The sequence below is a fragment of the Rhynchophorus ferrugineus genome, unplaced genomic scaffold, assembly GCF_030347505.1.
Source record: "Rhynchophorus ferrugineus isolate W39M unplaced genomic scaffold, kcgeb_rfMv2 rfM2, whole genome shotgun sequence".
Classification (NCBI taxonomy): domain Eukaryota; kingdom Metazoa; phylum Arthropoda; class Insecta; order Coleoptera; family Curculionidae; genus Rhynchophorus; species Rhynchophorus ferrugineus.
This window is the reverse complement of record NW_027472581.1, coordinates 86,280,418-86,307,535: the sequence shown is the minus strand read 5'-3', so window position 1 is coordinate 86,307,535 and position 27,118 is coordinate 86,280,418. Positions and strand designations below refer to the sequence as shown.

The following is a 27,118-nucleotide window of genomic DNA, read 5'->3' as shown; positions in this document are numbered from 1 at the left end:
TCTCATCCTGTCCATCTTTGTTGCATCCCTAGATCTTTTGAGGTATTTTATTTCTGCTGCTTGTCTTATTTTTATCACTCCTTGGCAATACCACTACTTTTCGCAGCTGAAAGTTAGGGTTGGTCTGTAAACTGCTTTGTACACTTCCATTTTTATTTTGTTTGATATTTCCTTTTTATTAATGAATTTGCTATTTATAGCAAAGTAGATATTAATGGGCTTTACAATTCCGGCATTAATTTCCATCTCCTCCTTCTGCTTGCTTTCAATTTCTACAACCAAATACTTAAATAAGTTTACTTGTTCTGTTTTCACACCCTCAATTTGGATATTTGTTACTTCTGGTTCATCCATGACAATTATTTTGTTTTGCTTTTATTCATTATCATTCGATATTTTTTTGGTATCATATTCTATCCGTTTAAGATTTTCTGTAAATCTTCTAACCAATCATACCTTTGTATACCCTATGAATTCTTTGTACAAGATTAATAGGTAATTATTTTAATATTTTCCTTTAATTTCATATATCATGTTATATATTAAACATATTTATTCTAATAAATATATTTTTTGTAATATTTTCGTTTTTATTAAAAAGGTATTATGGTATATAGTAATGAGTAAAAATCAAGTTGCAGATTCTTGAGTTTATCTCATTTATAAAACCCAATAACATAAGTGCCTTAAAGCCATTAACACCAACAAAACAATTTTTAACTTTCCTGTTACAAATATCTTGCGCGCAAATGTATCCCGAATTAATGCGAATAGATTCTAAAACACTTTAGTTAATTTTATATATTTAATAATTAATAATTTTAATATTTTTTTACTAAAAAAATTTCTTTACTAAAAACTAAGATGATTTTTGGGACTATTTTCTATTAATAATCAAATAATATAGTTAAATCATACAATTTCTGACCCCAAAGCTAGTAACCAGGCTGGGTAAGACCGGATATCTTCTGGTATGATTTCTATGTTGATTAATCTATAGGTCTAATCCAGATAAAATTTAGTTGATAAAAAGGGGACTAAAATATAATAAAAATATATATATTAACAATTATTATTACGGATTTCATTTTATAGAATCTATAAAGTTACTCCCAAAGCATCTCTGTAGTATATTAATAGAAATATTAAAGAGATAAAATAAAGTTATCTCTAACTCTGCGGTAATCATTTTATTGGCCCGTAACAAAAAAAGTAATAACAATAAAATATACTAAAAAATCAGTTGGCATAATTAAATTCTGCTAAAATGTGGTTTAGAATATTGTATCCGTTAATGATAATATGCAGAAGGACATTTTATTTAGAAAACAAGAGAATAAGTCCTTAGAATTGAATTTTCTATTAATATGGTAACCATAATACATATTTACGAATCTCTCAACATTATAATCTACCCTTTATAAATGAGTATAATTTTAATTTTAAATAAAGATACATAATATAATATAGACGACTATGATAAAAAAAACTCATTCAATTCATAAATAAATTCCATATAACATGTTATTGACAATGTGAAGAAGTTAAATAGGTTTTTTGTTATTGTTAATCTCGAGTAGATGGCGCCACCAACATAAATATGATAAATGTATTTATTGCCAATAGTAAGGAGATTTAGAACATAATTGTTTTTAAGTATTTTATTTCTTCATATTTTTAGTTAAAAATTGATGAAAGTAAATCTGTACATGTACAGTTCACCTACAAACAGACCGCACAAGCACCAATAACATTAAATAATACTATAATTCCATAGCAACAACGCTAAATATCTCGAAATGAATCTTGATGCCAAACTTCGCTGGAAGGAACATATAAAGAAGAAAAGGAAATAATCAGTATATAATAAATTGCTATTATATAAGCAATTAGTGAAACCTTTATGGACCTTATGGTTTGTTCTGCAAATAGTAACATAAATAAAATACACATTTTTCAGAACAAAGTCCTGAGAGGTATTGTGAACGCACCCAAATACTATAGGACTGATTACCTACATCGAGACCTTCAGATACCCACAGTCAGTCAAGAAATCAAAAGAATTGCAAGAGGGCATGAGGAAAGACTCCATTCTCATGAGAATATTGAAGTATTGCAGCTTTAGATATCGCCAGAACAGGACACAGACTCAAAAGAATCAAATCATTGATCTTGTTAGTCGGAATCGACTAGTAACAATGTAATAATTGAATAATATAAAAAAACAATATTTTTTAGTAAGTAAGTAGTAACTGAGTAACTTTAGTAACTGAAACATGATCATCGGCATTAATTTTACCCACTAGCGAGTAACCCACTTGGAGATCATTGCAAAAACAACTCGATGTTCTGCTATCTGATTATTGGCGCGACTGGAATGATTTTACTTGTCGACTGTTGCAATCTTACCTTTGGACAATCAGACATATAAATTTGCAACCATGACTCAGCAAGGTTTGAACCCGCGACTATAACAACAATAAGAGGGCAGTCTTGTGGTCCTAACCACTGCAGCTACCAAGCCGACCACATACTCTCTTAGTTCCACGAGAATTATCAAGAAGCTAATTAGTCCATCCCTATACATTTTTGCCATTCCTAATTCAAATATTATATACCTTCTTAAATACATCTTCTTCAAAGTCCTTACATGCCAACCTCTTTCAAGTTCACATAAAAATGTAACTGAAATAGGTATTTATTTTTGGATTAAAAGAATTCCACATCGCTAAGAATTAATTCAATTCTGTAGAACAATGTGAAGTAATATTAAAATGAATGACGAGATATGAATTGACTTCTATATTACTTATTTTTAATTTCATTAATTTATCGTTATTTTATTAAACTTTAGTGAAACTGAAACATAATATTGTTTAAAATGAATATAGAAATATTATGTAATTAAAAACGAGAGGTAAAAGTTGGAATAAATAACGAAGCGCCTTTTCCAATGGTCGTCGGCTTCAATTCTTACCCTGCTGGATTTCGTAAACCTGCAAACAAAAATCTTCCAGAAAATAGAGGGACGCATATTGAATTCCTATGACTGATGGCAAATGAACGCATTCTATTAACGAACTCTTCCTATATGCTACACTTCTGAGTAGCATATAGCTATTCATATTTGTACAATGCAAAGTTTCTGTAAATGCGTTTTATGATTTAAAGTAGTACACGATTAAATTTCTTGTAGACAGCCAATTTAAAGATCACTACCAGGAAAAACACCCTTTAGAAAACAATGAAAAGACATTGCACGTTCCTGTTAGGTAAAGCAGAGGTAGAGAAGAAAAACAATATAATAATTAATGTTTTGTATTTGATTTAACAAACAAATAAATTTAATAATATTTACACAATAAGTTAATCTAATTTAATCAAATTCGAAATAAATTAAATCAATACCCAATCTAACATATACATATATAAATAATGTCTAAATAAAAACAACCGCCGATTTGACAGATTTAAACACCGCATAGAAAGTTTAGTAAATTGTCCACCAACAAATAACAACATTTACTTCAACCGTGTATGGCTAATATTATCACAATATTTAAATGAATAAATAAATCAATCGTATTTAGCCCTTTATCCTGTTGAACTTCAAGATTTCTTTGACGTCGTTCTGACCCATGTCGGTATCCCCCCAACCCCAAAGCATATCGCCGTGATCGTGATGATGGTGGCCTTTATCGTCCGCGTTATTTTTGAGTTGGCTCAGGCCGTACCAAGTACCATCGCCTGTCCGAAGAACCCTCTTCTTAATCATATCTTCGGAAGCTGTTTTCAATTCCGTAGCCCACCCAATTCTAGCCATAAGATCCAGGAAGGCTGTGGTGAAGTTCACTCGATAGTTTCCTAGTTCTGCGGCTTTGTAATCCCAGGGAAAGATATGATGGTAGTTGTGCCAACCCTCGCCGAAAGCAATGATGGATACGGATAAACTTTCTGTTGGTTTAATAGTGCTGTAAAAGAAAAAAATATTAAAAGGTCATTTTGAAAAAATTATTAAGCTGAATAAAGCTTCAAAATTTTAATTTGAAAAATTATACGCTCAAAGCGTAATCCTTCAACTGTGAATTTGTGTTTTCTGAGCTATATGTCATTGACATCATCAAGATCCAATATTGTATATTGTTATCCTGACGTAGCTCTAAACAATGATCTCTCAAACAAATTAAATTTCCAAGTTCAAACTTAATTTATTTGAACCCATATTTTTATTCCAATAAGGGACCAAGCAGAATCGTGTTTTAATCTGTCATATGATCATTCGTCGATAATAACAGTCCCCTTTTCTGTATAATACTAGAACAAATTGACCACTAATTAGAGAAGCTCAAAGTTAGAAAGAACAATTTCCTTACGTTTACCTTTAAAAATCAAAAGTGATATAGAAACAGCAACAATAAATAAAACAGGAAATATATATACAAAAATATATGGCATGTACAGTTCAGCAATAAAGTGCGGAAAAAGGAAGCTATGGAAGAATTGGTATAATAGGAATAATGAAGAACTGAAAAACACAAATTAAAATGTAATGCTATAAAAGAGTGGAAGGAGTTGATCCAAAATCAAGGATTTCAACAATACTTGGAAAAATCTAACCCCAACTAATGTTACAGATTATTTATTAAACTGCCGGCTTAGTGGCGCAGTGGTAAAGGCGATGGGACAGTCCTCTTACTGTTGCGATAGCCGCGAGTTCGAATCCTGCTGGGGCATGGTTGTTAATTTATGTTTGTGATTGTTTAAAATTTGTGAATGGTCTAGGCAAGAGTGTAAAATCCGACAAGGAAAATGATTCCAGTCACGCCAGTAACCAGGCTGGGTAAGACTGGATGTCTGCTGGGATGATTTCTAAAATTGGTCGGTAGTCGGTAGGCTTTAATGCTGAGGACCGTGGTTTGGAGCCCATGTTAAACTGCAGGTCCAGTCGAGATAAACCCAAAAGACCGACTTATTAAAAATAATAATTAGGCTAGAATTAAATTAGCAATAAAGATAAAATTTCACATTGTCTCTTATCGCCTAAAAAATGTATTATGCCCTCTCCATGAAGAAAATAATTCCAATTTCAAATTGAGCGACCCCATAACAAAATTACTATCAGAGAAATTAAACGAATAATAATGAGAGCTCCTGGATGTGATTTCATTTTTTTTAAATTTACAATAATATTATTTTTTAATATATATTTTAAAGTATCCTTTTACCAACGATGGTTTATCTATCTGGACTGAACCTACAGTTTAACGCAGGCTCCGAACCACGGTCCTCGGTATTAAGCCTACCGACTGGCGAGTGACCAACTTAGAAATCATCCCAGAAGGCATCCGGTCTTACCCAGTCTGGTTACTGGCGTAACTAGGATCATTATCTTTGTCGGATTTTATACTCTTGCCTAGAACAATAAATTTTCGACCATGTCCCAACAGGATTCGAACCCGCGACTATCGCAACAGTAGGAGAACAGTCCTGTAGCCTTTATTACTGCACCACCAAGCCGGCAATAATATTATTTAATAATATAATTTAAAAATTTTACACGAGCAATCAGAGACATCAATGGAATATTACGAATGAATTATTTACCTAGCCTTTGGAAAGTAGCTAAAATAATCTTGATTCTCAAACTAGAGCAAAAATCAGAAGGTGTGATATAATAATGTCCGAAACTTTTCAGAAATTATACTCAAAGAGGCTTAATAAAATAATAGAAAAAAGAGATATAATTGGATAACATCGATTTGGATTTATTAATAAGCACAAAACTATATAACAAGTGCATAATATGGTAAACAAAATAAATCTAGACTTAAATGTTGATAAGGTTCTTCCTATACGAATCAATACTTCGAAAGAACGTTAGTGCACGCCAATCAGCTAAATGTGCGACATGATAGTGAAATTCATAGACTAAAACATTTAATGCCATCCTATCTGCTTAACAGACACATATAAACTTTAAAGCAAGATTTAGATAAGATGTTTTACACAAAAATTAACTTAATGAAATGATTTTCTGTATATCATGTATCTATTAGTTTTCATAAGAAATACTTCTTGCCAAGTTCACTAAATGTAATAATTTTAGAACCTTACCTTTAACAATAACATTAAAATTACCTGTCATAAGGTTTCATTCCCCAAATATGAGCAGCACTGTTTACCAACCATGTCCCGTTCAAAGACAACGTATATCTGGCCATACAAATTACGAATGAATACATAAATTCTTCCCCAAAGAAATACCATGGTATCCAGGTCGGAATCAAAATATTCCACACAATCACCAAAGGAATGTAGTGCCTGAAAACATAAGAATTAGCATATCGCAATATACTAAGAACACTGTCGTATAACCTCATTTGGAATCTTACGACTGGATCTGCCAACACGTCACTCATATCCACCGTCTTACCCTTCACCATAACATCTTTGTGCTTCTTGCAAAGTAACCATCCAACGTGGGAGAAGAAGAATCCTCGAGAGGCATTGTGGGGATCAGCATTGGTGTCGGTAAACTTGTGATGTACTCTATGGTCTCTTACCTTTAATTGCAAAGTTACAGTTATTCACTGTTTTTTTTTAGCATGTACATCTGTAAGTATTGAGTTTTTTTTATTATTATCACTATGTTTCACTCTCCTTCAGACAGTATACGAATAACCCAAATAAATGTTACTTCTGCAAAGATTTTTAATATTTTCTGCATAGCATACAGTTTCATGTTTCAGAGTATTGCGATAATTGTTCCAATACTGAAAAAACTGGACAATAAAACATTGTAAAACTATAGAGTTATGTCTCCTGTCAAAGACCGAGAAGATTTATATAACGATGATACAAATGAAGCTTCAAAGAGCTCGTGAGAAGATTATAAATCTCAATGGGAACCAGTAAGGTCAAGTGCAGAATCGACCAAGCTGCGGGAGTTTTTTGGTTCTCTAAAATGGTGCGTTTAGAAATCCACTTCTTTCGAACGTTTATATTGCCAATCATTTTGTACGGCTTCGGGACTTAGGCACTATCAAATACTATACTTACTTCAAACAACAATAGTTTAGAGATATTTGTCGAATAAAATATGAACGAAGTCCTCACATTATCAACATAAAAGACACGAAAAAGAGATAATAAATAATAACGTTACATAATGTATATCCATAAAATAATAATAATAAATTAATAATAGTACAAGATAAAATCAAAACTGGAATCAAGCTGTATCTAAAAGGGGTTATATACAGTTATTATTTCTTAAGATTATACGTTAAATGTGAATTTCTTTGAGAAACCCAAAGACACTATCTAGGTTGGAAGGAATGACTAGAAAGAAGGAAGTTTGAAACGTCTTCTAGTAGCAGATTGGACCCTATAAGTGTATAGAGCATGGGAAACAGTTATGGGGTCCGATAACGATGCGTATTTTGTTGAATAAAAAACTTATGATACTTTATAATTAAACGTTGAAAAGTTCGGATAACTTTTTTTCAAAAAATTGACCAACGTAACACGTATTTTTAAGTTAATAGTAAAGCATTATAATAAAAATCAGAAATATTACGCTACTTTCTTAACACAGTTTTATTTTAAATAATATATTTCAATCAGATAGTAACATATATCAGTTGAAAGTATCTCTAATCAACTCAATAAACATCGAGCTATAACAGGGTCAAGGAGTGCTCGAAAAACTATTAATAATAAATAAAAAATACACACATAATACTTAATGCAAGTACCGTTGTCCGGATCACTGCACTCCGCTAACGGTACTTGTCTGATACGACTGTGTCTGCACTAAGTAGTTCCGGAGTACGGAAATTAAAAAACAATGAAGACTTTTACTGTTAAAGTAAAAGTTTTTATCTCACTGGAAACTTTGTTTCATCTGATTTAATTAACCCACATTTCGCATCAAACAAGGCGAGGACTTCCAGTTGAAAACGTAAAAGAATTTGCAGGTTTAGGTACGGAAAACTAATTTCAATTATTATTAGAATTCGCATGTACAGTGGTACGAAACATTCATATTTTAAACTCCAGTTATTTTGCTTTGTATATATATATCCAATTAATATACAGTACAACCAACGAAATAATCTCATAATAAAATAGCACAAACGAGCGATAATTGAAAAGAACAATATTGATGTTGGTTATCAAAGTTAGTGCCTCGATATAAACACAAATGTCCGTCATTTGCGCAGTAAAATGTTAAATCATAAACAAATTTCATGTTATTTTAACTTTTTGAATTCAATCGCTTATTTTTCGAAATTTTCGGGAACAAATATATTTAATTTAAATCACTACATAGTATAAAACAAAGTCGCCTTTCCTGTACCTATATCCCTATGTGCGCTTAAATCTTTAAAACTACGCAACGGATTTTGATGCGGTTTTTTTCAATAGATAGAGTGATTCAAGAGGAAGGTTTATATGTATAATACATGCATAATATACTAAGGCAACATTGCTAATTTTAGAGGTTTCTAACGTGATGTCGTAAATTAACCTATTTTTTTAGGCTTATTTAGCAATTAGCAAAAACGCTGCCTAACCCTACGAGTTAGATCAAATTAATGTACTACAGTATTGTACACCATAAAAAGGTCTACAAAAAAGTCCGCGATGGTATATGTTTATCTTTTAGGGATAACCCACATTAACCATTTTTATTGTTTACTTTTTACGTGAGAAAATGGCTTATTTACGAAGCTATTTTAAGCAATACGGCATTAATCCTTATCGAATTAAGTACCTTAAATACAGTGTGCAATTAATATAGATCAATATGGTTCCTTACAGCATGTAAATTAAACAAATATTTTCGGAGATATTACAAATTTAAAATTTGCGTTTAAAAATGTGTAATGTAATAAAAATTGTATGAATTTAGATATTCCAAAGATAGCAGGAAATCTTCATAGTAAGTATAGGGGAAGAGGAATTGTTTTACTCCAAATTTAATGCGTGCAGGCCAAGGGCAGTAATGAATGAACCAAAAATACTGGATCTATTTTAATCATGTTTTCATTGAGTGACATAGGCATATATATTTTATGCCCGTGCAAAGTCGGAGCGGGCCGCTATGTTTTTATATACAACGTTCATATTTTTTCTGTAGTGTATTTAATTTAGTATCAGCATTGCACCCGTGCGAAGCCGGGGCGGATCGGTAGTAAATGTATATATTATACAATTTCGGATAAATATTTGGCGACATCTAATATCTAAATAATCACCTTTTCAATCTAATTAATTCGTTAATTTGTTGTTAATGGCGCCATTTTCTATGTGCAGAACATAAAGAAGAGTACGTCTCATATTTTTCCACGTTTGCGTAACTAAATTATAATTAAAATCAGTTCGTTATAGTGCATTTTTGTTCTAAGAAATGTTAAGTAACCGGATGTAGAGAAATCAAAGAAATGAGACATCGTTTTCATTTTAAATTTCCAGTTCTATTTAAGAAATGGGTAGATTATGTTAAAAATCGCAAATTATCTGGATTAAACATGTAAATAATTATATACACAGAGCGTTTGTATACGGTTTTGTATTCTATATACTAACTGCTCTCGAGAGACACTTATTGCATTTGCTCCTTATTACTCTATGAACGAAATTAATAGTTTTGGCAGGTTGAAGCAACTCATGATGAATAAATTGCGTTTCAATCTCACCAAACATTTATCAGTTAGTGAACACTGATAGTAAGAATTTATTTATAAAAAAAAGCATAGTGAATTGTGTACTCAATTAACTTTAAAATAGTATTATATTATAGTATTTATATTTACCCATTCATGAATATCATTCTGTAGAGCGGCACATTGTGCGAACATAAGAAAAATCCTCAACGGTAGGTTCGCTTTGTATGTTCGGTGGGCCCACAGACGATGTGCCCCAGCAGTAATACCAAATCCTCCAAATACCGTGTAAATATAAGCTAAAATTCAAGAAAATATTGTTTAAAATTATTACAAATTAATATACAAACATATTTCAATCAAAGTTCATTAGGAACATGCACTTTAACAAAAACAATTATAATGACATACATCAATATCTAATACCATTTTTTATTAATTATTTAACGTGCATGTTTAATATTATTTACGAAACGTTGCCATTGTAATCAAGTTTTATAATATTTCAGAATTATTAGTTCAAATATCAGGCAAACTTAATAACAAAAAGAATTTAAATTGGTATGATTGTTTTAATACCCTGTATTAAAAATTATATTACATGTACATTCAATATCATACTATTTAAATCTATTTATTTTTGATTGGCTAACAATTATGAATAAATTTAAATTTTTATAAGTCAAAAATCGGTAAAAATATTAAAATATCAAGTACTACTTACTGAACAGCAACGTTTTCCAATTGTAGAAACCAGTAAACACCAATGCAAAACCATAAACGCAGATCGCATGAAGAAGAACGAAAATCAACACATTACGCCAAACAATTTGCAGTTTGTATTCGTTATTTTGTTGTTGTTTGTTGTTTTGAGTGGATGTGGCGTACGACGAGGCATCTTCTGTCTTGGATGCGCGAGAATTCTTCGAATTCAAGTCGGAAATTCCAGTTTCAGAGGCCAGAAATAGACCATGGGAATTGGCAATCAAACTCGGCGACATATTGATATTCTGTAAAGAAACATTACTGTCAATTATCCATCGAACATATATGAATAAATATGAAAAATACTATCGATTTACCGTTATTAGAAGAGGTCAAGGTTGTGTTTATGATTATATAACAAAAAAACTGGAAAATATGCCTAACAGTCATTTTACTTTTCTGCGTTATTACTAGGAAATAAATTGAAAAAAAAAGTTTATTTTAGCTATATATAGTCTAGACGATTTAAGTAAATCGATATATCACTATTAGTCTTAACAACTTTTAATTGCAATATTATATAGAGTTGTATCTTATGTATTATTCTTATTCTTGTGTACATGTTCAAAAAAACCTTAACTCCATCATGAGACTGCAACACTTCCCGGCGTCTTGGAAACACGCACATATAGCGGTTATACCCAAGAAAGGAGCAAAATCATCTCCATCTGATTACAGGCCTATCAGCCTTCTCAGCGCCATTTCGAAGCTTGCCGAGAGGGCAATACTCTACGCTCTCAACTCTTTCACAAAGGAAAACAACATCATTCCAGATGAACAATTCGGCTTTCGCGCTCACCATTCATCCGTCCATCAAGCTTCCCGTCTGGCTGCACACATCCATCATGCTCTTGACCAACGTAAAAAGCTTGGAGCAGTTCTTCTGGACCTAACCAAAGCCTTCGACAAGGTCTGGCACGACGGATTGTTCGCAAAGTGCGTGCGGCTAGGCCTCCCAGAAGACCTAACCGCTCTCATCAAGTCCTATCTCTCGGACAGATCTTTCCAGGTCAAGATCAGGGCGTCACTTTCCAGTCGTAAACAAATCGATGCTGGCGTACCTCAAGGTTCCCCGCTGGCCCCAGCCTTATTTAATCTCTTTATTTCAGATATGCCGAGAAAAGAGCATATTGACGTCGCCTTTTACGCTGACGACACTGCTTTCTTCACGGCCGCCAGGTTCGAAGTTACAATTCATGAACGTTTACAGAAGCAGCTCGATCATGCGGTCAAGTGGTTCAAATTTTGGAGGTTGCAAATCAACCCCCTGAAAACCCAGGCCATCATTTTCCACAAGAAGCGTTACGCACTGCGCGTCTCGCAACTTAAGATCGACACCGCAATAATTCCATGGCTGGATAAGGTCACGTACCTAGGTCTTCACTTCGACCGGCGGTTTGGTTGGCATTCCCAAATCCAGAAAGCAATCCAAAAAGGTTCGGGGATAGCAAACCTGCTATCTTCTCTGATCTGCCCTTCTAGCAGACTTCCCATCTCCATCAAATGCTTATTTTACAAGATGTTAATTCGGTCCGTACTCCTCTACGGATCTAATGTCTACTTCAAGTTTGTTACACCCAACCAGGTCAAACGGCTTCAAGTTTTCCAAAATAAGCTCCTCAGGAGAATATTAAACGCTCCATGGTTTGTCAGAAATAATCAAATTCATAGGGAAACTGACACTCCAGACATCAAGCACTTCATATCTCAATCATTCCACAAACAACAACTCAGCTCAAGTTCTTCTGAAAACGCGCTTGTTCGCGAGCTGGTCGACATGCTGGGAGCTTAGCACCGCGTCACCGCTAAGCTCTCCCCCTTTTCCATGCTGAAACGACCTCATCCGTCGCTACAGTCATAACTTTTGCCCCCATACAACAGTACCCAGTTGTGTGTTAACTCAGGTTCGCGAATCAATAGAATTGCCGGGCCCTCGTGCCCAATAACGGCTGCCCGATCAGCGGGTGCCATATCCCAAATTTAATGCAGTAGCAGTAGTGATCCACAGGGGTCAACTGTGAGGCGGTTTCGGTTTAGTGTATTGGTAAGCCCAGAGGCAGTCCCACATAACCCGGTCCAACTTGTCACTCCAGGGCAAGTCTCCGCGACCAGGTATGCGTCATGCATTCCACCGCCTGGTTTTTAGGCCAGAACAAAAAAAAAATCAAAAAAACCGAAGTGATTAAGAATACTATTTATGGGTTGAAGCAGAATTTAATACTCTGAGACAAATTAATAGATAGTCGAACTTTGATGACGCGTTAATGAAACAATTACTATCCAAGCCATCCAGACATGAAAATGTTGAGGACACAACACAAATTACAAATAAAATTCTGACGATTATAGTGTTCGTTTATTCATTTTAGTTTAAGTTCCGCAAACTTAATATAATTATCAAATAAATAATTAATTTTAAAGTTGATTAATATGTTAACTACTCTATAAATCAAATAAAGTGAAGTATATACAAATCGAAAAAGTTATTATTTATGTGTTATTACAGTTATTATTTCTATAAGATGTCAAAATATAAAGTTGAGTTTCCAGAAAAAAAACATATTCAGATTTAATTCATAATTTTTTAAATGTATACTCCTAAAACAGACTCGTAGGATAAGTGTAATATCTATTTTGCCAATATAAAAGATTGTAGTTAAACTATCCCATAAAAAATCTGAAATATAGTTTCGGAGATGTAGAAACTAAGCTTGTTATTTTTTTAATGGTAAAATTACTATTTTACAATCAAACGCACACATACATTATATATCGATAATGTATCAATATATCAATCAATATATCGTAAATCCAATAACAGAAAGTGTAACTCATTAGGCTTTGATGCAAAATAGAAACTTCTTTATTTTATACTATCGATATTCTAATATTATTCTAGCCGAGCGGATAATCAACTCGGCAAATATTATCATAAAATAGAAATTAATCTTAAAATATAAGCATCATAAAAAATAAATTACAATTAAATTACCTCATCTTATAAACGTATCGAGCCCATAATGCTTTCTAAAAGATCTGTAGACCGATTTTCATGACATTTAATTGATTTTCTTTACTATTATGTCAATATAACACTCAATATTCTTTTTTTTTCACTAATGTAAAGTAGGACAGACAAGTAAAAATTTTTTAAAGCATACTAGGTCAACGATAAAATATTGCCCAAAGAAAAAACTGTTCGATTTCAAAGGGTACGCCTTTCGCCGTTGATAGATTTCACGCTAGTTCAGATAAATGATAAAACAGCCTTTCTAAAGTCGGCTAATTTGAAACAATGCTACAAGCAGAACACCTGTTTGTCTCCAAAGTAATTAATCGTTAATATCACATCGATATCGTGAACTACCAAAATCAAGAAGATAATGAATGAAAAATACTACCATTTTATTACTTTTAAATATTTAACAATTGTAAAAATGCTTCATGTTCAGGTACATGAAGGAAATAACATTAAAAAAACAAAAGGAAGTTGTTCTTACTACGCATTAAAAAGATACACTGGTAGACAAAAACATTGCACTTGTTTGCTTTGAATTGTTTCACAAGCTAGACATAAAGAAGAGAAGAAGTTATGATATCGCAATAGTCTTATTTTAGCCGAACTGATAAAAATTATTGTTTGCCTTGCCATACTTGCAACAAATTCAAATACCACATCATTCTTGGAAAAATTCTTGGAAATATGCTCTCATGATTTACAAATAATAGTCTTTTCTTAAATTTTATTGCGTGGGTTCTCTATTTTCGGGTTATAATGGCGGCTTATATTAACTAAAAACAGTGATAACTAAAGACTAAGACAACTAACGACGTGACTAAGGTAACTAAAGACATAAATACTGGCAATAGATTAATATATAATAGATTAACTTATAATCACTAATTCTGTAAAATGATATGAGAAAACCTGGTCAAAGACATAAACTATCAATTAAAGCCATCATTCAAGAGTAATAACGATTATTTTGAATTATACTCATGAATTTATTGTTTCAGTTATAACATAGTAGGAAAGTTAGTTTGCAAAATTCTTTACATTTATACAGAATTCATTGTTCTAATGCTAAGGATCAAATATATTTAAAACTTATAGAAAAATTATGGTATGCTAGTCAACAGTATTGCAAATCACTAAAATAATGAAAAAAAGTCTTTCAGGCAATAATACTAAAACTTATACTCAAAATATATTTTTTCTATATTGATTAATGCAGATTTTCAATTTATTTACTGTACATCTTGCAAAAATTTCAATGTATCCAATTCTATATCTAAATTTGTTTTTCCTTATTTGTTAGATAGCGAATATGCTAAAATATATTGAAATGCTTATTGAAAACAATTCAAATGCTAGGTAATAGCAACAATAAAATATTATTGAATAATTTTTAGTATTAAATTGATTGTACTTGCCTTTAACATAAAAAATATTGAAAAATTATATAAAAACTATAAAAATATTGATAAATAAAATATGTTAATTTTTGAAATAAAGATACATGCAATTATTCGTAAATGCTAAATATTTTATAATAAAGATGCAATGAACGTGCAAATTACTGCGTTTTATAAACAATAAAACAACTTAGTAATAATTGTTAAATTGCATACAAATATTCAAACTTACATAAGCTGTCTTAAACTCGACATTTATGCTACTATAATTACAAGGTGGAAATATATTAATCAAGTTTAAAACAGTGAAAGCCTGAAAGCTTCTAGGTGATTATTAAAACTAATACCTTAGCAACTATTTCAAAATATTACTACAATATATTTAAAAAATAATTGTCGGTATAATAATTTAAGGTATCTGAAAAAATTAAACACCCTTTATTTCCACTTTATATGTTAACTTCTTTTAATTATTCTCTATATTCGAATTCACTGTCTCAATTAAACTATAACGCAGTATTTAACATTTTGAGATTCATATATATGTTAAACCGTTCTTCAGATTAATATAAATCAACTTTATTCATTTTGTAACTTCGGTTACTTTTATGTATGTCATTATAATGATTAATTTGTAAAATAGTGAAATTAAAGATCTTTCAAAATGCTAAATATCTCATTAATTATGCAAACGATTGCATTATTAATCAACAAATAGTGAGAAGCTCTAATGATATTTTCGAATAAATGAGCTCGAAACTGAACAACATAAATTAAAAAACGAAACATGACATACGACATTAATGTCACCCATTCTCTCAAACGTGAATTATAAATTAAATCAAGAATATAAATGGGTCTCCCTAGAATGAATTTTCAACATTCATTACTTTTTCTATATTCGTTAAAGGACATCAACAATCAAGTATGTTAGAATGCTTGGTAATGATAACACTACCCATTAATGAAAATATTTTGGACTCAAATATAGTCTATTCTCATGTACTTTCATGTATTTCGTTGAAGTGAAAACACCATAAAAATAACAAAATCGGCTCTGCAGTTGGATGTAAAAAATTCAATATAGGAGAAAAAGAATTCGCTTATGTCGCAGCTATTGAGCATGAATGTGTGAGAAGGTTCTTACTGTGAGGATTCATATGATCCCAACCGCCATGACAATTAACAAATCACAAGACCAATCCTTGAATGTTTGTAATCTGGATCTATATTGGATTCAGAAATTGGAATCCAGGGATCTGGAAATTGCATATTTCTCTCATAATGAATAGTCGGCAAACTAACTGCTTTATTTATTCTTGCGCCTGATAACAAAACGATATATGTTGTACATAACAAACTCCTTGGACTTAGACCCAACTGGACCAACCTGAGTGCAACCTATACACCACAATATATAGCTTCAAGAAAGTTGAAGTCTTTCTGACTCGCTATTAAAATATTTAATTCTTATATTTTTATTGATATTCATTTTAATTTTATACATTATCCTAATAAATTAATCATTATTATTTTTGTATTAATTTTATTATATTAATAAAATACTAAATAAATTTTAGATAAAAGATAACACAACATTCATGGACTATTAGGGAGAAATAAGATCTCCGGATCAGCAAGTGATTTATAAGCCAGCTAGGTTGGCGCAGTGGTAAAGGCGACAGGACGGCCATCCTACTGCTGCGATAGTTGCGGATTCGAATCCCGCTGGGGCATGGTCGTAAATGTATGTTTGTGATTGTTTCATATTTGTGATTGTTCTAGGCAAGAGTGTAAAATCGGACAAAAAAATAATCCCAGTCATGCCAGTAACCAAGCTGGGTAGGACCGGATGCCTTCTGGGATTGGCCACTCGTCAGTCAGTAGGCTTAATGCCGACGACCGTAGTTCAAGCCCACGTTAAAGTAGTCCAAATAAACCCTCGTTGGCAAAAAGGAGACTTTGAAATATATATTTAAAAAAAAAAGCAATTTATAAGTGAGTGTTTCTTCCCCCAACTGTACTATGAGACTGACACGATAGTATATAAAATTATATTGCGTCAATTCGTTGACATTTTGTATACAAAGATGTGGACACAAATCAAATTTTGTTAAATTAAATTATGAAATGCCTAACTTATTAAATATTCTCGACTAATTAAAAAATGGCCATTTTTATTGCTCAACTTCTTAACAAAACTGGACAGTCCGAAGATATTAAAATAATGATCGTTGCCATGGGACGTCATGATATTCAATTATTTATGTTTACGCTTAAATGTTACTAACAACAATAATCAATATCGGTTTATTGACGTATCGTTTCCTAATATTTAGGCAAACGTTTTATACAAAATATATTTATTACAACATATTTCTTTGACCTCTTAACAACAACTAATTATATTGTTGCATGCTAGTTTCGTCAACAAAGGAAACTGACTATTTGATTGTCCTAAAAAGACATCGGATTCTACACTTCTGTACGTAATATTCTTCATATTGTAAGTTGTGTCAAATAAAATCATTACTCTTAAAATGCGCTTACAGAAACCTCTACAAGAAGTTATTTAATTTTTTCAATGATTACATACGCCAACAAAAAAAAAGTTTGTAATCAAAATTCAAGTTGTTTTCATTATGGAACAAAACAGTTTTTAATGCTCTTTTGGAGATCGAAATACTGAGGTGTAAGAAATTGGTGGTGATTATTTTTGAAATCTGCATCAGGAGTCAATACAAGAACTAAATAAAATAATTTAATCCGTTTTTTCATCTTTGGCCTGTGTTAACATGCGAAAACATTCACCCTGCTTTCATGATTTAGCATTCTGTGAGTTCTGTTTGTTTTGTATCAAAGTTGTTTCAGAGTTTTAAACTATAAATCGGTAAAGTCAGTGAAGAAAATATTATATAAATGCCTATATTTGTAATGCATTTAATGTAATCTAAACCATAAAGTCGTCTATTTCTTATCGAGCATCAAAACTTATTGAAAAACATAGTTAGTGTGGTGGAACTCATTAGTAGGCTGTTGTTTTATCAAAATTACGAATACATACCACGAAAACACACCATCGTGCAATAACGATACGGTTTTTTATAAAATATTATTTGATAACGGGTATATTATAATAAATGACTAAAGCCAAATGGCTAAAAGCTTTTAACAGCATTATTATATACTACTAAATATTTGGTATCAACATTCGAAAACTTCTGCTAGCAAAAGTGTTACATATTCGTTATATTCAAGTATTTAATTATCAGTAATCAGTTAAATGATTTAACATAACTGTCTAGACATTTTTTCCTAATGGATATTAATTTTCTTTGACAGTAACAGTAAATACATGTATTTTTACATATGTTAGATTTTTCACACTAAAATTGTAACAAATTGTCAATAAATCTGGAAGAATCAATTTAAAAAATGTTTGTTATAATAGACGAGCAACACTTTCGAAATTCGAATTTTTAAATGTATGTTCGGCGATTTCTCCATCAATTATGGACGATTTTCAAAATTCTGGTGATGGTCCCATTGGAACCAAGTTAGGATCACATGGGGGAAGAGGGGAAATTGTACACGTGCAATGTTTTCATATACTTTTTATCTAAAATAATCAGATATTTGTGTATAATGTTATTGGTGAAATGATGTGACGGAATATCGGAAATAGTTTAATGTAAAAGCCATTCAGTTTGCTTTTCAAGCCCTAATCATATTATATGAGAAGTCGTAGAAACATGGTAGGCAACTGTTTCTATGGGGTAATAGAACGTTAAGATCGCACGCGGAGGCCGCGGGTTCGATTCCCAACAAAGCAGCAACTTTCTTTTTTCTGCTTTGGTTGGAACATTTGTCAAATCACCTAGACTAGGTAGCGGGCCAGTGCCTGAAACATTCCTTATTTTCAATCATTGTTTCTTTCAATTTTTTCCATTTTTTGTTTGTTCCCATTTTTCCTCACACGGACTGTACTTTTACTTGTAATACTTAATAAAATAACTGCGTAATTTATTGAGTATATATCTAACACTAAAAAGAGAAAAATAAAATATTTTTATAAAAAAACTCAAACAATATAAAATTAATAATATAATTACATGTTATAAACACAAAATTAAAAAGGAACAGAAAACTAATTTAATATACGATTATTACGTATATACTTTAGTTTAAAACGTTTTTTTTGTGTTAAAAGTCTAAGTTTGATTATTTTTTACATTTTAGTGAATTCCTTATTTATTTATTTAAGCCGTTTCATTTTTTTTATAAAAATATTTTTAAAGTTATAATTGTTCTATTGTGTGTGTAAGATAGATTTCAGAATTTTGATTTATTTTTTATTAACAAACCGATATAGTTTGCAATAGTTCACGTCAAAACTAAAACAAACCAGCCTGCTCTTCTATAGATATACTTGATTTACACCTCGTAATTTTAACCTGCTAATTTATTTTATATATGGAATGAACCGAATGAATAACAACCGGAACATTGTGGTAGTGTCGAACAATTTCTCTTTTGTTCATTGGCATACTACATTATTTTATACTTTAAAAGCATAATAAAAAGAAAAGAATGTAACTGGATTTATTATCACAAGAAAATCTTAATTATTCCTACATGATAAGTTAGTGTTGTGGAAGCAAATCGAATATAAATATTGATTCAAGCTATGGGGATGTTCCGCGAAAAGTAACATAAAAGAAATACAAATTCCAGAACAAAATCCTAAGTATATCGGTTGCTAACATATATTATATGACGGCTGAGGAGATACTCCACCCTTAAGTTAATACCATTAATCTTAGTTAATAAAATAAGTCTTACAATTCTTGGATATCACTAGTACAAGAAACATCTACCTCATATATTAACTTATTGTAGTTATTCTCTATATTCGAATTCACTATCTCAATTAAATTATAACGCAGTATTTAACTTTTTTATGTTCGAATTTATGTCAAACCTATTCTTCAACTGAATATAAATCAAGCTTATTCATTTTGTAACTTTGGATTTTGGATACTTTTATGTGTATCATTCTAATGATTGTTTTGTAAAGTAGTGAAATTAAAGATCTTTCCTAATTCCAAATATGTCATTAATTATGCAAATGATTGCATTATTGACCAACAAAACAGTGAGAAGGTCTAATGATATTTTGGAATTAATGAGCTCGAAACTGAACAACATAAATTAAAAAAAAAACGAAACATGGTATACAACACTAATGTCACCTATTCGCTTAATTGTGAATTATAAATTAAATCAAGAATGTAAATGAGTCTCCTTAGAGTTAGACTTAGTTAATCACTTAAGTGTTACAATTCTTGGATATCACTAGTGCAAGAAACAAAGTTAAAGGGATCAAGCCATTTAATTCAATAGCATAGTGAATTATGTTTAATAGACAAAAGGCCAATGTCCATACATGAACATTATTACTATATGGACTAAATAAGAGCCGATGGGTTATTTTATGTATACACCTGGCTTTTATGTAATTATAAACAACAAATTGTAGATTACTGAACGACTAGTAACAATGTATTTTTATTTATGAATTGTATTACATATTTTTTTGATATTTTGATATAAAGATTTTTCATCCCAATAATCAAATACAGTATACATTCATTAAGTTTATAAGCTATAAACATTTTATTTCATTGAAATCTGATGTGTCCTATAGGGGAATTCTACAAGAAAGAAACTTCTTGTTACAAATAAATGCTTATTACCTATATTCATGATGATTTTTACCAACAAGAGATAGATCTTTCTTTAAAAAAATTTATGTATGATTCCGAAACATTTTCATTGTTGCAAATTTGCTTGAAGAAACCGTGAATGACGTATTCATACAGTTAACATTAAATAATAGTCCGTTATAAGACCTACGAAAGTAGAAAAAATCTAATTTATTATTTATAAATATACTTTCCCTCATAATTAAGATTAAACCACATCTCATGTCAAGACTTTTCTAATAATTATCCATGCCGGTCATAAAAGCGCAATCCGTCAATTAAAACAACAGACGGCTTCCTTCGAGGTTCCCCAGCGCCAAACATACACACACCTCGGCCAACGGTACCATTCATCATCGATCATCGTCCCAATAACACGAGAGAAAATACCTTTCGATGTACATATTCAAAATGCGTGACCCGGGCCTACTTTTTTCGGTGAAATGGGACTTGCCTCATCGCGCATCACTCCGAATATCTTATAGAAAGTAAACTTGACACTGAATCGGGTCCATAAACAAACAGGTTTCGTTTTCTAGGTTTCTCGACGAACCGTTTAGGTTTTTTCGACATTTTTACTTTTATTTCGACTCAAGATTAATATCTTTTTTTAAATATTTTTATGGTTTGTAGTAAAAGTCAATAAACATGTTAAATACTTAGTAAAAGTTGTCAGCGACTTTATTTTTTTATTTTTGTTGGTATCGGAGGCTATTTACCTGTTGTACGCAAAGTCATTAAATCATTACATCAACTGTGTAACGATGAAAATATTTCGAGACCAAAAAAAACTTTTTTTTTCTAAATATGCATCTGTTGATAAATATCTTCTCAATTTTTTTACTAATTACATCATGCATTAGATATGCTAATGACAATTTTAATTTACAAATTTATTTATTACTACAGTTTTGTTGTACTTGCTTAATACACAAGCAAGGCGACTACGGGATTTTTATATCACTATGGATTTCCCAAAATAAAATAAAACTGAATCATTTAAGCTAATGTTCAGAATACACTTGTACATTAAACGAGTTCTTGTTTGGTCTTGTCTTGATCTTCTGATTTCCTGTGTGTCGTCCAGTAGCTGTATTACTTCCACGTTGTCGTGATTCAGTGACCTTATTTCATATCTTAGAGCGAAATCTTGGATAACTTCCTGTATCCATTTGATTTCGAGGTTTTCGTTGGTTACGTAACGATAAGCACTGGTAATTAATTGCAGATTACTAGTTGGTTTGATGTTTTAGTGCAACCCCATATTTGCACCTCTTAGGTCCAAATTGGTTTTATCATTGACTGATAAACCAATCTTTTTGATTTTAGGTCAAATTGAGAGTATCTTCCGATTAACCAGTACAGTTGGTTGACTTTGAGTCTAATCTGCTATGATCTTTGTCTAACATGATGTATCCAATTTAACTATTTACCATTGAGATATATGACGAGGTATCGTCAATAGGGCATCCGTCAAGTGAAATAATTATGTTATGCCGGAACACAAAATTAACATGGACATATTTGGAGCTACCAAAATGTATTTTACAGTCACTAGTCCATATGTAGTTTTTGTTCACTGGTACTTGTACTTTTTCTACAGCCTTAGGCAGAGATATATCTTTAGCCATGATAACTGTGTCGTCGGCAAATGTGCCAAGTACTGTTTCCTTTATTGTTGGGATATCAGTAGTATAGAGCAGATACAGAAGTGATCCCAATCCACTACCCTGTGGAACTCCAACCGAAATGTCAATCCAACCTAATTTTTATACGTAGCTCCATACTATATTATATTTGTTGAAGATAATGTCGAATATCAAATGATTTCTAATCAGATTCTCGAAAATAATATGATATTAATCAAAACCGCAAGTCACAGATTTTGACACAATATGGCAAACCACACTGTGAGATGCAAACACAGTGAACCAGGCAAACTGAATGATCTTGTTCCAGACACAGAATTGTCTAATGAACTAACGAACTGACCTGTAATATATGTTTTCATGAAGCTGATACACGACTCCTTTCAGGCTCGATGAAGTAATATTTTTGAACGATGAAGTATAATCTAGATCTAATACAATGTCGTTTACAAAATGTACACAAAACATTATTTGAGGTTCAATAAGAGCTATTAATCATATATGGAGATTAAGCCTGTCTTCTAACATAAACTGTTTTTTCTCGCGAAAATACACCTCCAACTAATCCAAAAGGATACAATCATTTTAGAAAGCACAATATTTTCCACAGATTTCTGTATCTCCAAACTTTCAAATTTGATTAAAAACTGATTTAAACATAAAGTTATTGTACTATTCATATCCTCGCGTCCTATTTCTAGCTATAATATGGATAAATATTCGCAATCCTATTGAACTACGTAGTAATATTATCAAGTAACACTAAATAATAAATAAAAAAATATGAACAACAAAAGTAATATTATGAATCAGCAATATCCAGATACGATTAGAAATCGTTAATATGATTTCTACCCACTGTTAATCTGATTCAAACTAATTTCGCCGGTATATTATGATGTTCAGAAAAAAAGAGAGAGTGTTCATATAGAGAAAATAATGTAGACCTTTCTTTTCGTATATAAAAAGTATTATTTGCATTTATATATAAATAATCGATTCCACATACCACTAAGGCGTATTTAAATATAGAAATAATAAAAAATGTAAATAAACTGATGTATTTAATTCTGTTATTCAACGCTAAAGAAGAAAACTTTAAATATCAATTATTTATTGTAATATGAAATAATGAAAATACGAAAGCGTATTAGAAGAAATTTCAATTTCAAAACATTTCTCTGTTATTTGAGACCTTGTAATCTTTATGAATTTTTAAAATTGCTCTCTCTGTTTATTTAACATAAACATATTAAATCCACATAGAAACACATAAGGGAAATAATGAGTAACGCTGTTTTCTTTAAGCTTGTCTCCGCAAAGCTAACGTTCATCGAAGAGCTACGATTACAAAACTCTTTATAAGGGAAAATTAAGTTGTGAAAGAACTGGTGCAGGAACCATAAACCTGGACACGTGATGAATGGAAGAATGTTTTATGGTCCGATGAACCACCGTTTACATTGTTTCCTATAAAGGGCCTGGTTTATTTGATGGATTATTTAGTACAAGAATGGTATAATATTTCTTTGGAGACTATTCAGAATATTTTCACATTTTTTCCCTTTTTGATCATTTGACCCAGTGGAACTAATTCATAATGAACAAGAGAGCAATTTTTGCATCTTATTGTTTTTCAATCACTGTAATTAAACAAATAAAAAACATTAAATGCTAATATTATCGCCTTTGAATGAAACTCGGATTTAAGTTGCACTCTTAATAATACCTTATAAGACAAGACCAACATTCACATGCAGAGTAACTCGTATTTGTAAGAATTATCTATAACATGACATGAAAAGCGCGTTTTTGCTTTCATTCAGTAGTATAGCGAAAGGAAAGTTATCGTAACATTATGGCTTTTACTAATCATATTCTACTGCCTTAAAAAACTGTAAAAGAAGGTTACAACATATTGTATTTATAACAACGTATGACGCAAAAGCCGATAATATAAAACATCTACGAACAATAGAAAAAGATGTTTATCAAATATGTATAATCTTGATTAATAATTTCAAAAAACAGCATATATGTTAATAGAATGCATTGTTACATGTTTCGAATGGTGAAATGAATTTTTAATAGTAAAAATGCCATTATCATCAATTCAAATTCTTCTATATATAGCTATCAAAAATCCGGAAGAGAAAATAGTATTTTTCATAACTATTTTACAAAAATATATTTATTCATATAATAACTTTCATTGTCATTAGAAATAACAATGGCGTTAGGCCATTTAAAAGACCAGTATTCTATACAAAGACAAAATCTTATCTTTGAAGATGTTAGGTAGTTATAGATAATAAAACTAAGCCAAATATTTCTGTGTATTAATATTAATGTGTATAAATACTATTTTCAAAATTCTTCCATTCCAATTATCCATTATGAAATCCATTTATGAAAATAATCAACATACATGCAGCATTAATAGTAGAAACGATTATGTGAAAGTATTTTTACATAAATTTACTGCTATTTTATTTATTGCTACTTTTACTTACTTTTATTTCACTCTGTTAATTACACATTTGACAATTTAAATGTCTTTAAAAAATAAATTCAGGGAAATTCATTTAAGTGGATGGAAAATAAATTAACATTTCCATTGATGTGCAGATTTTTTTTAGCACCTAAACGTCATATTTCCAATAAATTTTAGTACTAACGAACAAGTTTGCCGAAATTCAATATATCTAATAAATATGTAGTATTTTTTAAATATATTTTAAAGTCTCCTTTTACCAACTATGGGTTTATCTGGACTGGACCTACAGTTTAACGTGGGATCCGAACCACGGTCCTCAGCATTAAGCCTACCGACTGGCGAGTGACCAACTTTAGAAATCATCCCAGAAGACATCCGGTCTTACCCAGCCCGGTTACTGGCGTGACTGGGATCATTTTCCTTGTCGGATTTTACACTCTTGCCTAGGACAATCACACATTTTAAACAATCACAAAGCAGCTATCACAACAGTAGGAGGACCGTCCTATCGCCTGTATCATTGAGCCACCAAGCCGGTTAATATAAATTTAATAATAGAATAAATGAGTCCTCTAACCAAGGTAATCTATATATAATATATATATATATATATATATATATATATATTTAATTAAATTTGTTCATAAATATTTAGACAATTTCAAATGTTTCTTGTTTCATTTTTTCTATAATTTACAGAGAGAATGAAAACGCGTAAACACTTATCATTCTCAAAAAATGTCTGCATAATTACTACATCAAAGGTATTAATATTTGAAACGAAAGGAAAATAGCTCGAAAAAATAACAACTAACAGTCTTGTCCTAAAATTATTTTAAGTTAAATAACAAAAATAGCCGGCTTGGTGGCGCAGTGGTAAAGGCGATGGGACGGTCCACCTACTGTTGCGATAGCCGCGGATTGTGATTAATTTTCAAGTTTTCGAGATTAATTCTTGTTATTATTTAATTTCAAAAAATGTGTCGTCGATGCCCATAGCCCGTCAAATCCCAATTGGCCATGTCCAGCAATCATAGCCATAAGATTTTGCCGGCATAAATTGAATAAATTGAACAACTTATTGTTAAGAAAAAAGCAGCAATAGAGAGTAACAGATGCAGTTTTCCTCTTGCATGACAATGTTATGCCATACGAAAGTTGTGAAGATGTTGCACTCACCATAGCATAGAGCTTGTCATTACTAATTATTTAGAATTGATTAAAAAATTGAAAAGATAAAATGATGGGAAATATTTTGATTAACGTGTATTGTACCAATTTTTCTCAATAAATGTCTTTTTAAAGTGAGAAAATGACCAGGTTACCTGCAAACATCTAATAAATATAAACAAAAAAAAATAAGCGAAAAAATTTATTTATTTACAATTATTTGCCATAACTTTGTATGTGCTTTTATTAAATTTTAGTAGTAATAAACAAATATAATGAATATTATATTACACACAATATAAATTGAAATGGTATTAAGATGTTGATAAGATATATTTAAAGAAAAAAACAAATATATATAAAAAATATTGATCGCAAAAAGTTATTTGATTAATTTAAAACATGGATTGCAAATTAATTTTAAAAGAACTATGATGGAATAATATATTAAAAAACTTAAATTTTTCTATAGGCTTTTCTCAGTTATTAGTACTACACATTTATAATAATACTTTTCTTTTATTACAAAATAATCAGCTGAGAGGGAAAGTTCTACTTGTAAAAATTATTAATAAATATAATAAGTTTAAATTCGTTTGATAAAAAAAATATTCCAAACAAAAATAAACTTATACTAAGTATTTTTAGCTATATTAAAAATGTGTATATTTTCATAAAATTTAATAATAACCAAACAATTTAAAAATACTGTAAATCAAACTCTAAGTTTGTTAAATATTACTTTTATATACCAAATTTACTGCTAAGTTTTTTACGAAATCATATAGTTTAATACAATAAATAATCGAGAATTCTTCATTGTCGAATTACGCAAAACAGAATTCTAGTTCATTCTTAAATATATAAAAATCTATTTAAACTGCGATTGCTTAAAACTACTCTTAAATATGCGATATAAAAGTATATTTTAACAAAGATTAAGTAGACTGTCGCGTCGGCATCGCTTAAAACTAACCTTACCTTACAGATCTAGCACCGTACGTCTAATAACGCAAGTAAAAAAATGCCGCAACAACATAAAAAATCTAATTCCACCAAACGGTACCGGCTATGCGACCAGATACTTCGGAACCTCACTAAACGGTCGGCTAGCTCCCTACATCATTTTAAGCTGGTGCTACGTGCCATCTCCATCAAGCCGTTGCCGCACGTCTTTCGCCTCAA

General features: G+C 31.0%; 1 protein-coding gene across 2 annotated transcripts; it reads right to left on the bottom strand.

Annotated features, from left to right (window-relative positions):
- Positions 1-3,302: 3,302 nt before the first annotated feature.
- LOC143190707 (acyl-CoA Delta-9 desaturase) lies at positions 3,303-27,053 on the bottom strand. Of its 2 annotated transcripts, XM_076395207.1 has the most exons (6): positions 26,915-27,053; positions 10,396-10,681; positions 9,822-9,970; positions 6,376-6,563; positions 6,139-6,321; positions 3,303-3,971 (listed from the first exon to the last, which is right to left on the bottom strand). In XM_076395207.1, exons 2-6 carry the CDS (start codon positions 10,670-10,672, stop codon positions 3,587-3,589), a joined length of 1,182 nt encoding a protein of 393 aa, XP_076251322.1. In that variant the 5' UTR covers positions 10,673-10,681; positions 26,915-27,053; the 3' UTR covers positions 3,303-3,586. The 2 variants fall into 2 exon arrangements, with proteins under 2 accessions (XP_076251322.1, XP_076251321.1); XM_076395206.1 differs by having other exon boundaries at positions 6,139-6,563.
- Between the last annotated feature and the right edge of the window lie 65 nt (positions 27,054-27,118).